This window comes from Calonectris borealis, chromosome 3 (assembly GCF_964195595.1).
Source record: "Calonectris borealis chromosome 3, bCalBor7.hap1.2, whole genome shotgun sequence".
Taxonomy (NCBI): Eukaryota; Metazoa; Chordata; class Aves; order Procellariiformes; family Procellariidae; genus Calonectris; species Calonectris borealis.
The window spans coordinates 21626258-21648705 of record NC_134314.1 but is presented as its reverse complement, the minus strand read 5'-3'; the positions used below and the strand labels follow the sequence as shown (position 1 = coordinate 21648705).

At 38.2% G+C, this 22448-nt stretch overlaps 1 protein-coding gene across 1 annotated transcript in view; it reads left to right on the top strand.

The window, feature by feature from the left end:
• SNTG2 (syntrophin gamma 2) overlaps window positions 1-22448 on the top strand; it is a 326817-nt gene that overhangs the window by 120798 nt on the left and 183571 nt on the right. Inside the window, exon 2 of the mRNA XM_075145143.1 lies at window positions 20261-20398. Within this exon, the coding sequence (XP_075001244.1) occupies window positions 20261-20398 (138 nt within the window). The remainder of the gene's footprint in view (window positions 1-20260; window positions 20399-22448) is intronic.

Sequence of the window (22448 nt, the reverse complement as noted above, 5' to 3'; positions counted from 1 at the left end):
TGCTCATACTTTATATAGAGACACCTGGTTGAAAAACTGAGAAGAGACTTGCCAGTTTTTGCTAGTGTGTTAGAGCAACCAGGCAATCTGTGTCTCCTTGCAGGTTTATTTCAGAATTTTACCCTAAGTTAACTTGAACAGGTTTCTATTACCTAACTCCTGAAAGCCCTCTTTTATTCACTTACTTAATTGCATACTCTATATGAAAAATCTGTATCTAGTCTAGAGTATTCTCTTCCTGATGATGAAGCAGGGAAATGGTCAATAGCAGTTAGGCTGCTTAGCACAAACCAAGACTCCACCGGGATGTTTTAGGATTTAACTGTTGGTTCCAATCTACTCTTTATTGAGTAATACCTTGTTCTCAACTGCTGTATCCTTCGTTTTACCTGACAGTCCTAACTATTACTTAATGTAAAAAAGACTCTTCAGGTTCACGTTTTGCTAGTTGGTTTATCCTTCAGCTCATAGTACCATAGACTGAGCCATTTCAGAGAGGGATAATTATCCATCTTATCCATTATCTTCTGTATGACGGGAGCCAATTTATGACCCTTGGAAGAAAGTAAGAATTCTGCACAATTATACAGTAGTATAACATGGAGGAAAACCTGCCTTTCACTTATAAACTGGCAGGCAATTTATGAACTTAGAAGTGGCTTTTAGAAATAAAATTGAAAATTTTATGAAAATATTTTTACAGCTATACCATATTTTGCATATTTTTTATGATTTCAAAATTATTTAAAACAATGCACTAATGTATGCATTGTCTTCATGTAAGAACGTGGAAACTGAAACATAATGCTTATAACAATCCACAGGAGTCCGCAGGTGTGATTTCAAACTTAGGAATTCCTGTCCTCATATGCAGTTAGACAAAGGTCCCTACGTGAAGAGCTGAAGTGGCTGACCTAGTCTAGTCATAGCAATATGGTGCTCTCAGTGGACAAAATTTTCAACAGGGTAAACTGGTCTGTGTAATTCATCATCTTGTAAGAGCTAATCTTTTTTCACTATCCTAAGAAGTTCATATAAAGCTTAGCTACTTTACCCTATGTATATCCCATATATGTGTATCTTTGTGTGGGAAAAAAGTAGATGCAGACGTGTGTGTGCGTATATATGCACGTATTGAAAATGTTATAGTCTCTTTTATTGAAACAGTAGGACTACGCATATCAGTATGTTCATTGCTTATTTCCTGAAGGAGAATGGCAAGAGTTGGTGCCTATTTTGACTTTGTAGATACTGGTATTTCAAAATTATGGTGTAACCAAACTAGTTAGGAACCGCTTTGAGGCTTCAGCAGGGAGAGGAATTAATTCTATGCAGACATTTTTTCCTCTTTTTCTTTTTGTAGCCAGGACTTCAGTATGTCTAGTTTCTCTTCCATAATGATATGAATGGCACGATAAGATAATCTCTCAAGTCATGTATTTGCATCCACAATTGTAGCATTCTCCCAGTTTGTCTTTATATGACTGACTCGTGACTATGTAGAATCATAGAATCATAGAATCATACAGGTTGGAAAAGACCTCTAAGATCATTGTGTCCAACCATCAACCCAACACCACCATGCCCACTACACCATGTCCCTAAGGGCCTCATCTACACGTCTTTTAAATACCTCCAGGGATGGTGACTCCACCACTTCCCTGGGCAGCCTGTTCCAAGGCCTGACCACTCTTTCAGTAAAGAAATTTTTCCTAATGTCCAATCTAAACCTCCCTTGGCGCAACTTGAGGCCATTTCCTCTTGTCCTATCGCTAGTTACTTGGGAGAAGAGACCAACACCCACCTCGCTACAACCTCCTTTCAGGTAGTTGTAGAGCGCGATGAGGTGTCCCCTCAGCCTCCTCTTCTCCAGGCTAAACAACCCCAGTTCCCTCAGCCGCTCCTCATAAGACTTGTGCTCCAGGCCCTTCACCAGCTTCGTTGCCCTCCTCTGGACATGCTCCAGCACCTCCATGTCCTTCTTGTAGTGAGGGGACCCATCCCCATAATTTGTAGGAAGACCCATCCCCATAATTTTGACCAGAGTGGAAAACAGCATTTTCACAGACAACTTTTGGGGGAAGGATTTTCCCCCAAAATGGGAGTATGCATTAAGTAAGGGATCAGACCTTAGAACATTATACTTTATTATCCACTCTACTGCCTATATATTTGCATGATCTCTATACCACTGTTATATTGTAGGCTGTTCTTTAAATTAGACCGGTAAACGTCTAAGAGAATAACTATTTTTTCACAGCCTTTCATGTGGCTATTTCAAGTTAATAGATTGTTTTGGATTTATTAATTCAGTTGCATCATTTCACTTGATTTACCTTTTCAGCCGTAGCAGTAAATAATATAAATAACTTTAAGTTTAAATTTAAACTTAAAAATGGTAGAAGATCATAGTTCTTCCAAATGCAAGAGCTTCTGTCAATTCTTCATCAACTGCCTGTTTCCAGATGAAAATCGGCATTTTCCTTTAAGTTTTAAGATAGTTTTAAGAAACATTTGTAGTATCTCCATATCTGATGATGATACTCTCAGTCACTTCATTTTCTCTTACTTAACCACAAAATGATGGGAGTTCAAGCTTCTCAGAGGAGAGAAAAAGCCAAAAAGCAGGATCCTAACTTCAGGGTTCTAGCAAGCAGGCTTTGGCCTGCTCAGGGATCAGCTTGAAAGAATCCCATGGGATACATACAGTCCTGGAGAGAAGAGGGGTCCAGGAGAGACCCCTCATTGACTTTCAAGGATCACCTCCTCCAAGCTCAAGAATAGGTCATCCCGACAAGCAAAGGCAGCAGGAGGCCTGCAAAGATGAACAAGGAGCTTCTTACTGAACTCAAATACAAAAAGGAAGCATACAAGAGGTGGAAGCAGGGACAAATGACCTGGGAGGAATGTAGAGACACTGTATGGTCATGTAGGAATTGGGTTCTGAAAGCCAAAGCCCACCTAGAGTTGAATCTGATGGGGGCATGAAGGGCAACAAGAAAGGATGCAACAGGTACATCAGCAGCAAAAGGACGCTGCTGAGTGGGACAAAGAATCTGATGAAGGACATGGAAAAGGCAGAGGTACTCAATGCATTCTTCACCTTTAATGGTTTTTAATGCTTTTGCAATCCCAGGTGCCCAATACCAGTGGGAAAATGTGGAGCAAGGAAGACTCTCTCAGTGGAGGAGGATCAGGTTACAGAACACTTAAACAAACCAGACATACAAAGTGCATGGGACCTCATGGGATGTATTCACAAGTGCTGAGGGAGCTGGCTGATGTTATTGCAAGGCCTCTCTTTATAATTTTTGAAAGGTCATGGCAATTGGGAGAGGCTCTTGCAGGCTGGAGGAAAGCCTGTCTTCAAGAAGGGTGAGAAACTTGGATCCTTGGCAGGATCCTTGAAAAGGTGATAGAGCAAATACACCTGGAATCCATTTCCAAACATATGATGGACAAGAAGGTGATCGGGAGTACTCAGCATTGATTTATGAAGGGGAAATTTTGCCTGACCAACCTCATAGCCTTCCATAATGAAGTCATTGGCTTGGTGGATGGGGGTTTAAGAGTGGATGTTGTTTATCTTGACTATAGCAAAGTTTTTGACACTGTCTCCCATCATATCCTCATAGACAAATTGATGAAGTATGGACTAGATGAATGGAGAGGTGGATTGAAAACTGGCTGAATGGCCAGACTCAGAGAGTTGAGATCAGTGGCATGAAGTCCAGCTTGAGACTGGTCACTAGTGTTGTACTGAGGGCATCAATAACGGGTCCAGTGCTGTTTACCATCCTCAGTAATGACCTGGATGATGGGACAGAGAAAACCCTCAGCAAGTTTGCAGATGATACAAAACTATGAGGAATGGCTGATAACACCAGATGGCTGTGCTGCCTTTCAGAGGGACCTGCACTGGCTGGAGAATGGCTGACGTGAAGTTCAAGAAAGGGGAATTCAAAGTCCTGCACCTGGGGAGGAATAACTCCAGGCACCAATAGAGGCTGGAGGCTGACTGTGTGGAAAGCAACTTTACTGAAAAGGACTTGGGGGTCCTGGTGGACACCAAGTTGAACATGAGCCAGTAATGCAGCCTTGTGGCTAAGGCGGTGAACAATCTTCTGAGCTGCATTAGGCAGAGCATTGCCAGCAGGTTGAGGGAGGTGATCCTTCCCCTCCACTCAGCACTGCATAGTGAGGCAGCATCTGGAGTCCTGTGTCCAGTTGTTGGCTCCCTATTACAAGAGACAAATGGACATGCTGGACTAAGTCCAGCAAAGGGCCACAAAGATAAAGGAACTGGAGCATCTGACATATGAGGAGAGCCTGGGAGAACTGTGACTGTTCAGCCTGAAGAAGAGAAGGCTCAGAAGAGTCTTACCAACATGGATAAATTCCCGACTGGCAGGGGCCAATAAAGACTGAGCCAGACTGTTCTCAGTAGTGCCCACTGAAAGAGGCAATGGGCACAAATTGGAATACAGGAAATTCTGTTGAAAGAGGATAATTTTGTTTGTTTGTTTGTTTATTTTGCAGTGAGGGTGGTCAAACACTGGAACAGGTCACAGATAGATGGTGGAGTCTCCATCCTTGGAATTACTCAAAACCTGACTGCACATGATCTTGAGCAACCTGCTGTAGTTGACCATGATTTGAGCAGGGGGTTGGACTAGATGATCTCCAGAAGCCCCTTCCAACCTTAACCCTTCTGTGTTTCTGCCCTAGTGTTTTCCTGTAAGTTTTTCTTTTATTAAGTTTACATTCTCAAACAAACAAAAAAACCCCACTTGTGAGAGCAGAAGAATGAACGTGATTAGCATGTCCATGCTTCTAATAATCAGATTTCAGAAAAAAAAAAAATCCATATTGCATTTGTTTTATTAGTTGATCATTCTCAAGAAAAGTAGCACAATCAGGAAAACAAGCAATGCAGTGGGCTACTAACATGGATTTTATGCATATCTTAAAATAGATTACTCAGTATGCTTAGTGGTTTGTTTTGGTTTTTTTTTTCCCCCTTGTTTTTCTTTCATAACTTTGTTTGGAGCATCTCCATAGAAATCTATTCTATATCTCAACTCTAGCTTTTTAAAAGGTTCCTGTACTGTCTCGTATAGTTTTCATTTTTATGTTCAGTTTTCACCTTTTTTTTAGACAGCTACTAAAGCTACTTTTTTGTGTGATTGTTTCTTCATTCTTTTTAGCAAATATTTTGATTGTTCTAATCTGGAATGTTTAGTGTTTAATTTGGCCCTTGATATGCTCAGATTGTCTTGAAAATAGTAAAATTTAAAATGATACAACTTAAATTTTTAATATCATTTTTATTTCTAAATGATGAAGTTGCATATGTTTATAATTTGATAATGTACCCTTTATTGTTCAGGAACTTGAAGGAATTGTTAATGAGGTATGAAAACCAGCATAGTTTGTGGAGTCTTGATATCAGTTGACAAAACTGGTTCAGATGGATTTAATCTAAAAAACTTTGCAGAATCCTGAAACATGTACTTCTGCATGAATTTTTATAGTTATGGTAATAACTATGCTATGATTGTTACAACTTGAAAAGCTGTCAACATTTGTGACAAAATTTAAACTAATTATTTTTACAATTAAAGCCTTACTTGACTGAGAATTTTCAATTGACTTCAACTTCATTTGGGCTAAAATTAAATCCCTAGGCTTTTTTGAAGCATTTGTGCTAGAATGCTGTTTCTCTTTTATAAGGGGAAAACAATAGCTTAGTTTCAGGTACAAGGAAAGGAGAGAGATTATTTAAGATTACTCCCAGGATTTTTAATGGCCCGTTAACATCAGTGCAAATAATCTGAATACAGAAAATGTGTATCCCTGTAGCACAGAAATCAAAGGAGGGTAACAAAGGCTAAAGTAAGCCTTTGACATTTATGAAATGAAGAAAACCTAAGCAGGAACAGGGGAAGTGCCCTGTACTGCCCCTTCTAATCAAAAAATCCTTATATGCAAACCAGAAAATCCTTGCATGTGATGCCTTATGTGCAAAGGCATTACAAAAAAACTACAGTAAGTTTTCAGTTGTAGGAATAGTTAGGTCTGAAACCAGTAAGTCAAATAGATGTTTACATCTATTTACAAAGGAAATAGATGTTTACAGAAGGACTGAAAGAGTAAATATTCTCACTGTTTCACCTTTTAACATTTGTATAGAAAAGTACATTGTTTTTCTACTGTGCAGAATAGGGGTAATAGAAAATATGACAGTATGTAAAAGGAATATAAAACACACATATGTAAATAGTACAGTTGTGGCAAGGGTAAATGGGGTTAAATACTAGATGATCAGCTGTAACAGTGATCCTTATGGTCGCGCGTCCATCTGCGTGCTGGCATGTGTTGAGAAGGAAGAAGTAGGAAGCGATGGCGCAGTCTGCGTTAATGGTCATCCCAGTGAGCCTTCTGGCAGTGGGAGGAGCGGTGGTAAACCTGCAGGATCAGGAGGATGGTAATCAGGCAGGATCCTGTTTACCACCAGCTGTGTTTTATGGGCTTGTTATTTAGCTGCGCTTTCAATTGTTTTGGGTAGCAGTTTTGCGAAGTACAGCTTTTGTAAATTCTGTTTCCGTTTTTCACACAGATTGTTAATACTCTGAGCAGAGTTAATATGTCAGATTCTTTTATGGATTAGTAACCTATGGTGATCGGCCCTGCAAAAGATACATGTGTTTGTCGATGGTCAGCTACTCTTTCTCTTAAGCATGCGATTTTAAAAATTGCCTTTTATCATTTTTTCCCCAATATTCCTTTTCTTTCATTTTTATCTTTTTTTATCTTTATCCCTTTTTTCCATTTTTATCCTTTTTTCCCTTTACTGTTAATTCCTCTTAGTTTTTCTATTCTTATTTTAAGTCTTCTCTTCCACTTCTCTAACAACGCTGTGTTATGCCAAGAACCATTCCCCCGTCTTTCCGCATCCATACCTCTACTCTCGTGCTTTCCTTCACAAAGTAAAAACAATCTTGTCTCTTGCCCTGCAAATCTAACTTTTATACTTGCGTAAAAATGTGAAACTGTTGATACTGTGTTTAAGGTCATACACCTTTTACGAGCACAGGCCTTTCACAAATATGCTTCAAATACACACAACACAGGATTTTGTATTCATACTGTCCCATCACCAAAATACTTGTGCAGACATGGGTGTTATCTCCTTTGGCATTTCTGCTGTGAAATATCATTAGGATAATCTGGCAGTAGTTCTACTACAGTACTGGTATGACTTCATGATGCTGCTGATGTTGTCAGGAACGGAACAGTTAAAATATCTGCTTTCTCTCCATTTAACTGTAGTTTTTTGTCTGTTTCTGACTCTGTTTTAGTTCTTTGCTTCATGTTCTGAACTTAAAATAAATCCCCTCAGTCCCCTCCTTTTCTCCCTGCCGTTTCTCAATAATATGAGTTTCCTCCCCTGTCCTGCTCATACTGTTCTGGTGAATGCCCTTCTCTGACAGCAAGGTTAACTCAAGATTTCCTAAAATCCTTGAGTTAAAAATTCTGGTGCCTCTTGTCTAGATGACTTCTGTTTAATGCTCTTCCCTGCTAAGCACTGATTCCTGCTTTACTTTGTGCAGGAACTGTCTCCTGTTTCAACATGTGTTTAGTAAAGCTGATATACTTCTCCTTCTGTTGTCTGCTTTCTTCATGTTATCTTGCTTGCAGGCCCAGCAGAGTGACTGCCCAGTCCTTTACTGTGCCGTGCTGACTTATGAATCCAGTCAGAGCTAATTCAGAGATCTTGGCATCGATCTGCAGTAGATGATATAGATCATCTTTACCCCCAGCCTACGGGAGTGAGGGTTTTCCATGTGGTGTCAGCCAAATATTGTGCCAGTCCAGTGCTCTGTGACTAACGGTAGCGAGGGACAGATGACACTGGAGGGACAGTTATGGATAAAAAGCAAATTCTGCTGCAAGTTTATCACTCTGAAACACAGCTTTTTTTGTCAAAATTTTGTCAAAACCCTTGAAATGTCCAAGTTTTTTGTCAAGCAGCTTACCTTCAAATGCTTTTGTACTCAGCATTAGTTGTTTATTGTTTGATTGTTTCCTACCAGTTTTATTTTTGTGCTTTGGTACATATATCCAGATGTGTAAATGTACCTCCATAGGCATAAGCCAAATGGTGCCTGTTTATCACAGTCAGTTGCCTGCACTGGTTGTCAATCAGCAAATTCTTCAAGTTAAGCAAGATATGAAATAAGTTTTATATGCAACCGCCAAAATCAGACTTAGCACCAGTTCCAGAATACTTTTATTTTTAGCACTAATCTTCTTTTTTGTCTTGATGCTAATGAGACTAGACTCCGTATGCTTTAAAAATAGGAGTTTCTTTGAATTCTGCACAAACATTTATTCATCCCAGACCATTTATTGTTTTTAAAATTAGACATGAACATGCATCTCTACTTGCCACCTCTGATTACATGTTTTTATTGCCTTTGAAGAATGGTTTAGAGTGCATATTCTTCATCTTAAGAAATCTTCATCTGAAGAAGTCTATTTCAGAGAATTCACTTAATTTTCAATACTTACATTACCTGCAATTTTTCTTCAGTTACTGAGTATTCCAGAAGACCTTCAGTTGTTCCCAGATTTCCTGTTTCTTTTCTGATATTTTCTTTATAAGCTTCCAGGATACCCATTTAAGATCTTGAATCTAGTTATTTCTTCATTTTTTTTAGTTTTTGTCCCCAGCGGTAAGCTTTAGTACTTTTTTTCCTAGTTGGAATTGACTTTTATTTTCCATGTCTGATATTTGCAGGTATCTTTCCAGATTCTGCATTTTGTCAACATCTATCTATTTATTTATAGTTGATTCTCAACACTACTTTTTAGTTCAGGCTCGATTCTAAGAGATTATGGAAGTGACTTGCACTTAACAGTGGTTTAATATAATAGTTGCTTGTTTAAAGGCTTTCTTGTTGCAGAAGATTCCGTTAAGACTAGCCCATCTTGGTGTGCTTACCACTAACTGATATGATGATTTAATAAATTCAGTAAGTACCATGGAGAAGTCCCAGCAAGCTCAGAAACTAACTGGTTGAAATCTTGTATATCCATTTGAAAAAGTCCATTCTTTGTAAAGTTTATAACATACTAATCAACTATATACAAATTGTATATGTACCTTTTGGATTTTTTCTGTTGACGTTATTCCCAAGGAACCTCCGTTAAGAACAGAATGTAACTGTAGGTGTTTGTCAGTAATGCACTCTTGTTACAGGACATTTTGGTTTTGAAATTTACGTGCAAACAGACTGTTTCATCTTTTTTCATGGGATAACATGCAATCAGTTTATAAATGAGACTTTTCTCCGCCTTTTAATAATGGCTGTCTAGCTGCTGCTCTGACTTCTGCTTTTGAATATGAGATTGCCATCTAAAGTGTAACTTCTTAGAAACTTGCCATCATCCTGCCTGGCTCCTGTCTTACTTGGCCATTCTCTGCCAATTCCACTACTTTTTATAGAGGCTCATAAATTTAATCCAGTTTTATTTTTCATCTTGTTATGTAGCTTATGCTTTCCTCCTCTATAATTTTTTTCTTTATTAATTTCAGTAATTAAAATGGTTTTTTTTCTCATTGAAAAGTTATCCCCCATACTCGGTGTTTCAGCCAGTTTTATGTACTTCAGGAATGTTCTGTTCGTTAAATACAGAAAGTATTAAAAAGTTACTGATCATCACAATTACATTTGAGAATTGCTACCAAGACTAGAAGAAGAAGGTTTAACAGAGGTTAAACTTAAACATGCCATTAAGCCTTTGGGTAAAGCATGAAATTGGACTGTCTTGTTTCTTTCCAAGCTAGCAGCCAAATGCATGGCTAAAAGGATTTTCAGTTCTAACCTCTGTGTTTATTTGAGCAACTGGCCTGTAAAAACAATAACTACAGATGTAAGTAAAAGTTGTGGGTTTTTTTCCCTAGACTTACTTTAATGCTTAGGAACTCTATTTTAAATCCTGTTGTATTCCTGTGATTAATCTTTGCCTAAATCTTGCTACGTCCAGTAGCACTAGAAATCAATACAGTATGAGAAGTTCTTACTATAATGGTGATACGGATTTCTTTGCCACTGCAGAATTCACATTAGGGTGATGAAACCATAGAATTTAATTTTGCCACTTTAAATTTAGAAGGAAGCTAGAAATGTTTATAGCCACGTTATTCAGAAATTAATCAGTTAGATATGGCTTTGCTTAGTTGGTTTTGGCAGAACAACAAAACACAGTTTAATAGAATAGAAGAAAACCCAATTTTATGCAAAAGCTTGAAAAATAATGAATGTGGTAGAGCTGTATCAGTGTAAAGGGGAAGGACAGCAAGAGTGGGATGAATCAAAACCTGCTATTCCATTACAAAAAACCATCTTGCCTTTATATTGGCCATACTTGGTTATTGTAGATTAAGAAAATGGGTGGGGTTTTTTTTAATTATACTCCCAGTTCTTCATTTACCTTTTGATATATCAACAGGAATATTTATTAATCAGCTGAAGTTCTACCAGGGTAAGCTGCATGGTACCAGCAATAGAAATGATCGCATTAATTTTCTGATAATCTCTTAGCTGTTTCTTAAATAATCTCCAAAGAGAATGTTCTTGTGGTCTTTTTTGTCTGTTGCTAAGTGGTTTAGTTTGAAGTGTGAAATTTATGCTTTCTTGTTTAACTGGTATGAACCTGCTGTAAGCATAGGAGCATCTTTATATTCTTAGGCTATTTAATTCTGTGCTACTGTCCAGTTGCCTGAAAAATGAGGTGTAGTAATAAGCAAGCAATTTACTTAAAGGTGTTATCTAAATCAAAATAAAACTAGGCAATTTTTGTAATGGTTTGTGCCTTGGCTGTTTTCTGGGATAGAATCTGTATTCTAACATATTCAACTATGTGGCATTATTATTTAGCATTGATTAGAATTTTTAAGCAGAAATTTTTATTCAACGTGACATTCTGATAGTTCCATTTTCTAAACATGCATTACAGGATTCAAATATTTGTGTCTGATGTTTTGAGAGGTGCATGAGCATGACAATAATCAATCATATCTAATTAGCTCATGACACACTAAGCTTGCAGTAATTAAACAAGACATTACTGCTTACTTTATAATGATTAAGATCACACAGATTGAGAGCCAACTGTTAATCACTTTTCTTGTAAGGCTAATGTCATTAACAGAAAATCCCAACTAACTACCCCTAAGGCTATTTCTAACAGAGCTTTTGGTGGACAGGCTGTGACGTAAGCAACAAAATAGACTTTTCAAATTTCTGTTACCTTGAGTTAATATTCTTGCTTGTAGATTTCTATATGCCACTTAAAAATTTAGGAAAAAACTCTGTTCTGAATTGCTAGAAAGTGATATTGTCATGCTGCAGTTAAAATCTTCTGAAAACTTGTAATGCTAATATACCTTTTATAACTGTATGTAGTGAAATGCCAATCCGTAATATTGTCATTAATAAATGCAGAACAATCTTTATGAAAACAGTTATTTCCAAGGTGCATATTTCAGATATAATCTGTGCTTTTGGGAAAAATGCACTCAGATGTTTCTTAAATATCTGTTCTTGACCATCTTGATTTCTGATGCTGATTCTTATCATATACTGCATTGAGAATTTACAATATATTGTAATTCAGTATCTTTATCCTGGAATCAGTGATGTCCATCAGATATATTCCACTGGCTTTGTTGTGAATGTGAATCACCTCTTTAAAATGGGTTATCAGAAATTTGTGATCTTCTTCACTGACTGAGAACAGCAATTGTGAACACTATGAAACAGGGTTACAGCTCTAATAAAAATGCACAATCTAATGTCAGTCTTGAAATTCTCCAGAGTATTTTAAAAAATAGTGAGACTTTGACACAAAGATAAGTACTCTTACTAGCTGCTTACTCATTGAGGCTACAAAGCAGTTGGGGATTTTTTCCTGAATTTTTGGTGAGTTTGGCTTGAGGGTTTGCTTGTTTTAAACAGGAGCTGAAAGAAGATGCGTATGTTCCAAGTACATCTTAGAAGTTAGGCAGCTATTAAGTCAGTTTGGTTTCATATTATTCTAGATTAAAAGGGGGGTTTTTTTGTTGATTTTGCAATATTGAAAATAATCCACTGTTAAAAATGAACATTGGCAGTTGCTTTCCAACTGGAATGAAATTCAGACTTAACTTGGTTTTACTTTACTTTGAAATATTTCCCTTCAAGCTACTTTAAAATATTTCCCTTCAGACACAGACGAAAGCTGAAGGGCTGGACTGCTGGGGCAGCCACAAGTTTCATCAGCTGCAATGGTGCAGCGAGATGTTGGTGCTGCGGTCCCCGCTGCAGTTCTTCTCCTTGTTGGTAAGGGAGGTGGAAGCAGCTGGTGGTGGGCTACGTGTCTGTGTGCATGTGGAGGGTTTGAAATGGGGGTTGTGGCCCCTGCCACGACCATAGGTGTGTCCATCATAGTCGTGGCCCTTGGGCTCCTAGATCGGGTAAGCAGGACTGCTGGGCCTAATGGATGTAATGGCAGCACTGCTGGGCCACTGCCAATGTAATGGCATTGCTGCATCCTTCTATACATAGAAATTGGATGGTCATGATACTGGTGATGGTGGGCAGAAGTACTTTAGAGCAGAAACGTGTCTGATCCAAAGCACTGACCTCATCCAAATAATTTCTATATAATCTTCTGACTTCTGAATTTTTACCTGTAGTAAATGTAGTGACTATAAGCAGTGATAATGATTTTTCTTCTGATCTTTTTTTTAGTTAGATTGCCAAATTCTTTATGCATTCATGTGTCAAAACAAACAAAAAAATGTCAGTTACTAACTTTATTATTGGTTTTATTACTATTTTGACATAAGGAAATAAATACACCCGTTTGCTACTCTATTGCTATAGCCTCAGTCTAGATGGGTGGGTGGACAACTGCTTGGATGCTCAGACTGAAGGTAGTGGTTAACGGGTTGTCCTATACCTGGATTCCTGTGGCAAGTGGTGTTCTTCAGGGGTCTATCCTGTGACCATCCTCTTTAACATCTTTCTCAGTGACCTGGAGGAGGCCACAGAGAGCTTGGTTATCAAGTTTGCTGATGACACCAAATTGGAGGGTGCAGTCAGTACACCATTGACAGAGACCCAGGCAGGCTAAGAAACGGACTGCCAGGAAATTCAAGAAATTAATGAACTAAACTCATGAAATTCAGCAAAGTCAAATGCCAAGTCCTACACATGGGAAGGAAGAGCCCCTGGCAATGATACAGACTAGAGCCTGCCTGTCTGGAGAGCATCTCTGCTGAAGAGGTGGTGGGAGTCCTGGCGGGCAGTGAGTTGTACTTGAGACAGCAGTGAGCCCTGGCAGCACAGAAGTCAGCAGCATCCTGGGCTGTATTAAGAGGAGCACAACCATGAGATCAGGGCAAGGGATTATCCCTCTCTACTCAACACTCACTAGACTGCATCTACAATACTGCATGCAGTTTTGGTTCCCCCAATACAAAAAAGACATTGATAATCTGGAGCAAGTTCACTGCGGAGTCACAAAGCTGATTGGGGCTGGGAGCACTTGCCCTGTGAGGGAGCTGGGCTTGTTCAGCCTGGAGAAGGCTTCAGCAGGACCCAAAGGCAGCCTTTCCATGTCAACAAGGAGGATATCAAGAAAATGGAGCCAGGCTCTTCACAATGGTGCATGGGTGGGCAGGAGACAACAAGCAGAACTTGAAATCGGATACAAGGAAAAGCTTTTCCTCATGAGGACAGTCAAGCAGTAGAGCTGGTTGCTCAGCAAGGTTGAGCCATCCTTAGAGGCTGACGGCATGGGTGCCTTGCTTTGAGGTTGGGCTTCAAACCTCTCAAGGTCCCTTCCTACCTGTGATGGTAAAATGATGTTTTCTCTCCTGATCTACAGAAGTCTTGAAGTACTCTGAGATACGAGACAAATCCATACCATTTTGTGCTCCACAGCATTTTTACAGATGGTTCTTCTGACTTGTTTGTAGAACCCCCACCCTCCTAGTACTGGGGAACCGTAACCTGTCCCAATAGTCTGTTTAAGTGCTTCCTTATAGTCAGAATTTCTTAAAGGAAAGAATATTAAGGTTAAGGATTTTTGTCTCAGCAGTTGTGAAACAGTGTCAGTAGGTGTAAAAGCCGTAGTATGCTAAAACTGAGAAAAAGGACAACTTCATGTGTATTTACAGGAAAAAGATACTCTGTAAGGGAGCTCCGTATAACTAATTTCAGAAAGTTCTAATTAATCTCTGTCTTGTATCTGCTTTTAGTTTTACTGAATGGTTCTTTGTGTGCTTATGGTGCTACTGGAATCATTAATTTTCTGCGTTTCACAGCTGTGTTACCGCTCTCACTACATATCTGCTGTCCTTATCCATTTGTCCCATGTTGGTCCATTGAAAAGCCTGTATTTGTGTTCTCACTTAAGGCCCCATAAGCCTGGAATTATCTTCTCATTATGAAAGACAAAGGTACAGTCCTTCTTAGGGTACAGTCCTCCTTCAGATTAAGTGCTATAAAAATGATAATTATTAACAAATTTTATTGTAAATGTCACTTATCCATTGTTAAGGCCCCTAAATGATAAACTTCTTCAGGTCTTAATAGTTACTTTTCATCTCTCCTATGGCAGTTGCAAGTTGTTCAGTATAGGTGTCCTTCTAAAGCCAGTCAGGCTTTCTCCTGGATGCAGAGGTTCAGTCATATGCAGGAAGTCACGTAATTCTGAATATTAGCATCAGAGACAAATAGATCTGAAAGAAATTGTCTTTTCTGGGATTTTGCCCTGTGAGAGGATTAGTACTGTATGATTTGGGCAGATGTTTGTTCAGTTTTTTCTCAGAATCCCTTAGCGATGGATGTCCGTAATCTGTCCCAGCAATCTGTTCAAGGACTTTAGTTTCCCTGTAGCTGGAATATGTTAAAAGGAGATTTCTGAATTATTTTCTTATCTGATTGTTCCATTTGTCTTTGCAATAGATTCTGAAGTACTTAAAACTGTCATTATGTCCTCTTGTATTCTATCTTTAAACTAAACAACCCAGATTTGTGCAGAATTACTCATAGGTCCTATTTTCCAGATCTTTGGTCACTTTGAATTTTTTTGTATTTCTCATGACCCTTTTCAGTTCATTACCTCTTCTATGTAGTGTAGCCATGAATCAACGCTAACATAATACTGTATAAAAGGAAACAATATACTGGGATGTATTAAATGCAACACTGGTGATGGATTACTTCATGGTCATGAAATTATTCCTCCCTCACATTCATCAGTGTTTAAGGAACCTTCTGTACTACCCAGCTGAAGAACTGTGTTTACATTTGGGCACTGTCTTGTGAGACTGAGAAAAAGCAAATCAGTAGGAAAGAATCCAAAGGAGAGCAGTCAAAGTATCTGTTTGCCTTTATTGCAACAACAAGATATTGATGCCAATATTTTGCTGTCAATCCTCACTGCTACTTACCTGTTTCCTTTCCTTAAGAAATGGGAAAGAAAAGCTTTTCTTCCTCCACGCAAGTGACTGTTCTTCCTAGAGTGTAGCACCTTGCACTTTTTTTTCTGTTACACTTCATCCCATTTTTCAAATCTTTTTTTTATGTTAGTCAAGGCTATTTTAAATTTGAATTCTGTTCTTCTCTGAGCAAATGTCTTTGTCTTTTGATCACGATAGGAGATGTGGTGTAGAAAACATATCAAACCAGTTACGAGAGAGAGCGTAAATTTGACCCTGCTGTAACTTAGTGGTCAGAGCACTGGCTATGTGGGACCGCCTGTAGTTCTCTTTCTGCCTACTCTGAAGTGATGTAGGATAAAAATCAGTGACTCCAATTCTCATGTGTCTTCAGCAAGTGTTCCAACCATCAGTATACCACAGATGCAGAATTTCAATAGAGTTGTTGTTATGAAAAAAATTGAAATGGGATTAGAGGATTTTATCAGTAGACCTCTGAGGTGTAAATAGTGCTGATAAAATATTTGTCTGGAAATATAATGTGGAATTTCAGTGGGGAAAAAAGTTTCAAATATAGTGCTTAAAGAATTTTATTTACAAATGAAAAAAGATCATTTATAAATGCATTTCAGCAGTTAAAAATTGAACTGTCATGCCATTGAAGCTATGCATATATTTAAGGATGAAGATCAGCGAACAGTGATTTCTGCTGGAGGATCAATGTAACTCAATGCAGAGGATTTTTTGGATAAAGTAGGGGAAACTCCAGATAATCCATTTTTATAAGTGTCTAAGACACTAATAGTCCGTTTAGTTGGCAACAGTAGTAATCACAATTGCTAAAATACACTTAGGCAGAGGGAATAAAAGAGAGGTTTGGAGTTACCAAGAACTTCACAGTTTAAATCAAAATAGTACCACTGCACTGCATGTACTCTGACATCTGCTCTGAATGCGTACAAATATATTATATGATTTTATTATGAATCTCATCTGAATTTTCTGATCATCTATGTAAGAGTCTTGATGAAAAGCCTGACAAATACTGCTCTAGTGCATTTGAGAAACAAATGGACGTAAACAAGTAAATAGTTTCTATAGGAAACCTAGTACCCCTCAACACCACTTTTAAACTCTGCCTCATTTTTTTGCAAGCTTTTTCAAAATAAAACTCACAGCAGTGAAGACAAGTATTTTATGCCACTAAGACCGAAGTTTGGCTTAGAAATGCCTACTTTGAAACAGAGTTTGCAACTGTGAGCTTTAGGCTGCAGATACAGTGCATTGAAAGAGTTACGGTATTTTGAGTAGGGTCCCAAAACATTATGCATAATGGGGAGCGCTCTGAAGCAAGTACACTGGCTAGGGACCTGCCTTAAGTAGTCAACAATAGAACTGATAAAAGGATTCATCTGCAATTCTAGTTCCCTCTAGAGAGTGATGTTTCCTTCTCTGTGGTATTGACAGTTTTTGAGCTTGCTTGAGAAAGTAGGTTTCAGTGTTTTTTTCTTTCAAAACCAGCAATGACTAAGCTTTCTTAAAAGTCATAGCTACTGTGATGCTTGTGCTACTGATCTCCTTTTCTCTTCCTCCCACCACGTACGTGGACGTGCACATGCACACCACACACCCCTTTTCCTGAGGCCAGTGTCTAGGAAACTGTCAGAGAGATGAAAATCAACATTTAATTTCCTCATCTGCCCAAGTGATTTTAAATTTATATTCCCCTACCTCTCATTGTAAGCACTTAAATCCTATTGAGATGCAACTCCCTATGTACTTTCTGCATGTTTTTTATTATAAAACATATGTAAATTTGGTATATGATCTCTACATTACTACATCATTTTGGGGAGTTATTTCCACTTTTGAGTCCTCATTGTCCGATAGTAGTTATTAGAATGGCTACTGTATAGACAGTTTTTAGATGAGAAATCAAGATGAACATAGCATAGTTAAAATGCTGGATATGCATGTACATTAAAAGATCCTTGTTTGAAGAAGCATTTTGTCTGGACTGGGATTTGCCTGTTAAGAGTTACGTATGCCATCTCTTTAACACAAAGAACAAGGGAATGTGCTGAACTCTGTTTCAAAGCCATTTATAATGGTCTAAAAAAAGCCGACTTGAAAGACTGAGAGAAATCTAGATTAATCTTATTGATTCTGAAAGCAAATAAGGTATTGCTGCACGTCATCTCGGATCACGTCAGGAGTTAGATGGAGTGTGAGGTAGGTATTGGATTTTAGTAGGAACAGATGAGCTTCAGTGAGACTTTCAGTTTAAGTAGTGTGATGGAAAATGCTAAGCTATTTAATCGGTCACTCTACATATTTCATTCGTTACTTCATCATCTGTTACAAATGAAAGTTCAGGGTTTTTTTCATTGTGTTACTTCTAAACATACGTAACGATAACTAGCCAGAAAAATGGTCTGGGTTTAGGCTGTATAAAGAGCTCTCTAGAGATCTGTTCTCTCGGTGTTTCTGTAAAGCATGCTCTGGTCCGTCACCAAAAGTAACAGTGGTTGCCAGTCCGGGTGGGATAGCGATGCACAACCTCTGAACAGCAGCAAAATGCAGGGACAGTGGTTTTTCAAGGCAGTTGTTCTGCTCTTTGAAAATACTTGCTGTTATGCAGCATGGCTTTTAAGCAGATGATGTTGGCACAGTTTTCATATGTTGTCATTCACAAAATTGTATTGATAAAATATCCACACATGCTGGAAATTGAAAAAATTTCAAAACCTTGGGAAAAGGAAGAAATGTTGGTTTCCAAACAAGTGAGAATGATTAAGGCTTTACACCCTCACTGAACTTTGTTTCCTTTAGGCATTCCCAGAAAACACTACAGACAAGATTTATCTGCCCAGAATTAGACACTTGTGTCTGAGTTGTTATTTATATTTATTTTTTAAGTCAAAGTAGAGAGCTATGATGCAATTTGTTCCCTTCTATATGGATGTATAAAAGGTAAATCATGCTTCAGATTTGCATGATTTGCAAAACCATGCAAATGGTTGCTCACCACTGGCTTGACAGAATCTAAACGACAGTCCTAGATGTGGATTTCTGCACTGTAAGCCTTTGGCGAGATCCATTTCAAGCTGAAGATACCTACATGCGGGTGTCTGCTGGCATGGCTGATGTCTGTATCCCATTATAATAATGGAAATCTGGTCTCGCCTCCAGCTAGAGAAGGACCCGGATGTCCTGAAAAACCTGCATCAGCCTTACATGTGTGGAGGTCTTAGATGTCCTAAAGTGTCTTAAGTGGCAGCAGTGGCCTACATGGGGACAACTGCTTTGAGCCCAGGGACAGCAGAATCACATGAGCAATCCAGCTGAGCAACTGCTGTGTAGATACTTCAGGGTAAATTGAATTGCTCTCTAGGCTGCATTTTTCATTTCTACTATAAGGGAGGCTTTGACACTTGGTTGCTGCATAGAGCTACACCACATCTAAATTTAAGCGCCTTAAGCTTAAACTGATCCTGCCCTTACAGACCAAAAGGTTTTACTGACAATCAGCACAGACCTTTCTCCCTAATTTTATAGAAATGAAATTATTATTATGAAGATCATGTTCCATGTTTAATTTTATTTTGAAATCCCTCAAGCATTCATTCAGTGCACAGGACATGTTTCTTCTTTAATTCCATTGCTCTGTTCTTTACACAGTCTACTATTTAACAAAACATAGATGGACAACTTGATTTTAAATCATCTTTTAAAAACAAATGCTGCAGCTAAACCTTAAATTATGCTTGATTATTCTTCACTTGCATAGAGGAAAGTGCAGTGTTGTGATGATGCTGTTATATACATTATAAAATAATAAACAAATATTACTTTTAAATATGATCATCCATTTCAGAACAGGTGTTTTGCTTTTTCTCTTCTGTGCAATGACTGTAAAGCTCTGAAATTGCATTAGTCTGCTTATTTTAACAAATAGCTGTAAGCAGTCCTAATTCCACAGTTTTTGTTTAAGGAAGTATCTGACTGAATATTAGTGGGAAATTTGCATGTAAGAAAATAAACCAAAAATTAAAATATAATTTCCTTTCTACTACTCATGGAGAAGACATTGTTTATACCAAATACTTGACTATCCTATAGAGTTTACTAGTTATTAGTCCAGTGATGATGTCAATTCAGAAATGTATGTCCATCTTAACCTAAAAAAATAGAAATCCTGTAACACCTGTATTTATTTGTGTGTTTTACAATATGAAAACATAATTTTCTACTGTAATAGAACTCTGTATCTTAAAGGCAATGTTTATGAAGGGTACAGGACTTTTTCTGACACAGTGGAAGGAACATCTCTAAGTCAGGAACAACACTGCACTTCTCCATTTCTTGCTGAAACTAGAAAATTTGTTCACTTACATTTATACATACCTATCTGCTTCTAATACAGTTTCATAATAAGTCGTACAATTAAAAACAAATAGGACATAATTCAATGGCAACAATCCTTTGTGGAACATTACAATGGAGAATTATATTCTTTTTTATTAGTCTTTTTTACATATTAATGTCTACTTCAAAGACCATTTAGCCCATATTTTACAGTACAGAAGAGACTTCTTATGTCTAATCCATTTGAAGACTGAAAAGCAGACCAGTTTTCCACTTTCTGTAAACAATGCTCATTTATATGTGTTTTAGGTATTGAATGGGATAGAGGTTGTTATTTATCATTATGAAACGTTCATATTCTTAAATTTTTGTTTCTGTGCTTTGCTTTCACAGACTAAAACTGGTATTGCATTGTTGTATGATGAAGTATCTGAAAATGCTTATGACATCCGACTGAAGCTTACAAAAGAGGTATTAACAATTCAAAAACAAGATGTCGTCTGTGTCAGTGGAAGTGATCACAGTGCAAATGTAAGTGCTTCTATATCTCTATGCTTTCGACTGTGCACTTTAATGTCTTCTGCAGAGATGAGTTTATGGTATTAGAGTGAAAGAGTTTTTATTGGGTAATAGAAATACATGTTATGATCAGTTGTTGAGTTTTTTGTGCATGCCTATATTCTTGCGTATAAAAACTTTTTTTTTGGCCAGTGCTATATATCCTTTATTCTGACATATGTAACCTTAACAAGACAGAAGATGTCTATAAATACTGAGATTACAGCATTCTTCCACCAAATATTGTCAGGCCATTAAATGAAGAAAAAAGAGTATTTCCCATTGAAAGCGTTTTAAGAGGAAACTAATACACCAGTTTTCTTCATTTGTGTATCAAGTATTGACAGGATGTCTGTTCAAGGGCATAGAGCTGGCTGAGAGAACACTTGACAGACACTTATTTCACTTTAATTCTCTTTCAGGCACAGATGGGGCTTAATCAGTGCCAGCATGTATGTGGTACTTTTTTCCCCCAAAATTCAGTTATGCTGCGTTTTCAAAACATGTGGTGCTCCTAAGCTATAGGGGAATCTTCTGTATCACCATTTAATAATGCCACTAGAAAAACTGGTGGCATTTTGCATAAGCAGTACAGCAGTGGTGTCTAGGTTATGGATGTCCCAAAATAGTGTATTTTATTTCCTCATATATACAGCGTTCCTCTTAAAACTAAGTGTAGGTATCCCAAATTTTATTGAGTAAAAAAAAATTCATTAACTGTGCTGGTATTTGCTAGAGTGAACAATTCATGGCAGCCTCCTCAGAGAGGGCCAAGGGGGAGCCTTTCTGTCTGCTTGCTGTATTGCACATGTCATGTAAACATAAAATCTGGCACTAGGTGACATCAAGTGACTTTGTGATACTCTGCTAAGAATTAGGAGCCAAAAAAGTATATAGCGGGTATCCGTATATGCATATGTGAGTATGTCAGAGAGAGGGAGTCTGCCTATATAACACAAATACGTTTCATTCCTGTCATAGTAAATATTTATATAAATTGTTTAATATCACACAAAAAATAATTTGAAATAGCTTTTAGTAGTTAGAAACATTATGTACTAGTTTCAAAACTTGTCCATGGAACTGTTGTGGTTTAACCCCAGCCAGCAAATAAACCCCACGCAGCCGCTCGCTCACCCCCACCTCCGGTGGGATGGGGGAGAGAATCGGGAGGGTACAAGTAGGAAAGCTCCCGGGTTGAGATAAAAACAGTTTAATAATTGAAATAAAACGAGGTACGACAGTAAGAATAACAATGAAAACAACAACAATAACAGAATATACAAAGCAGGCGATGCACAATGCAACTGCTCACCGACCGCCGACCGCGTGTCACGAACGAGGGGCGAGCCCCCCCACACACCTGGTTTTTATACTGAGCATGATGTCACATGGTATAGAATACCCCCTTGGCCAGCTGGGTCCACCACTCCGGCTGTGCTCCCCCTCCCCGGTGCAAGCACCACCCAGCAACAATGAAAGCATCAACACTCCTTTCATACTAAACCTAAAACATAGCACACCCCCCAAGCTACTGAGAAGAAAGTTAACTCTGTCCCACCCGGAACCAGGACAGGAACTCTGTGGAACATGACTTGCTCTTAAAAATGTTCAAAAGTTTGCGTCAGTTGGCAACTAGTGGGAGGCCACTCAGTGAAGTGAAAGGCATGTCCATTTCTGGTTGGTTTGCTGAAATAAGTATAAGCCTCGGTCAAAAATAATCAGCTTGCATATACTTCTGCTTCACCGAGAAGCATGAAAAACTGCAGCTTTTAACTGCAAACATTGCTGGTAGTGCTATAAGTTGTATGCAAATTGTGGTTGCAAGAGTCATACTAAAATATGTGACTGCAATATATGATGTCTGTGCATGTAAGTATACATGATTGCTCTGGACTCAATGGTATTTAAATGCCTTGTGTATAAACTTTCATAGAAAAAGAATCTAAATTCTATCCTACCTAGTCCCAGATTACTTCTTGATTGAATCAGCGCAGGCTGGCGCCATCTGAGATAATGTTGT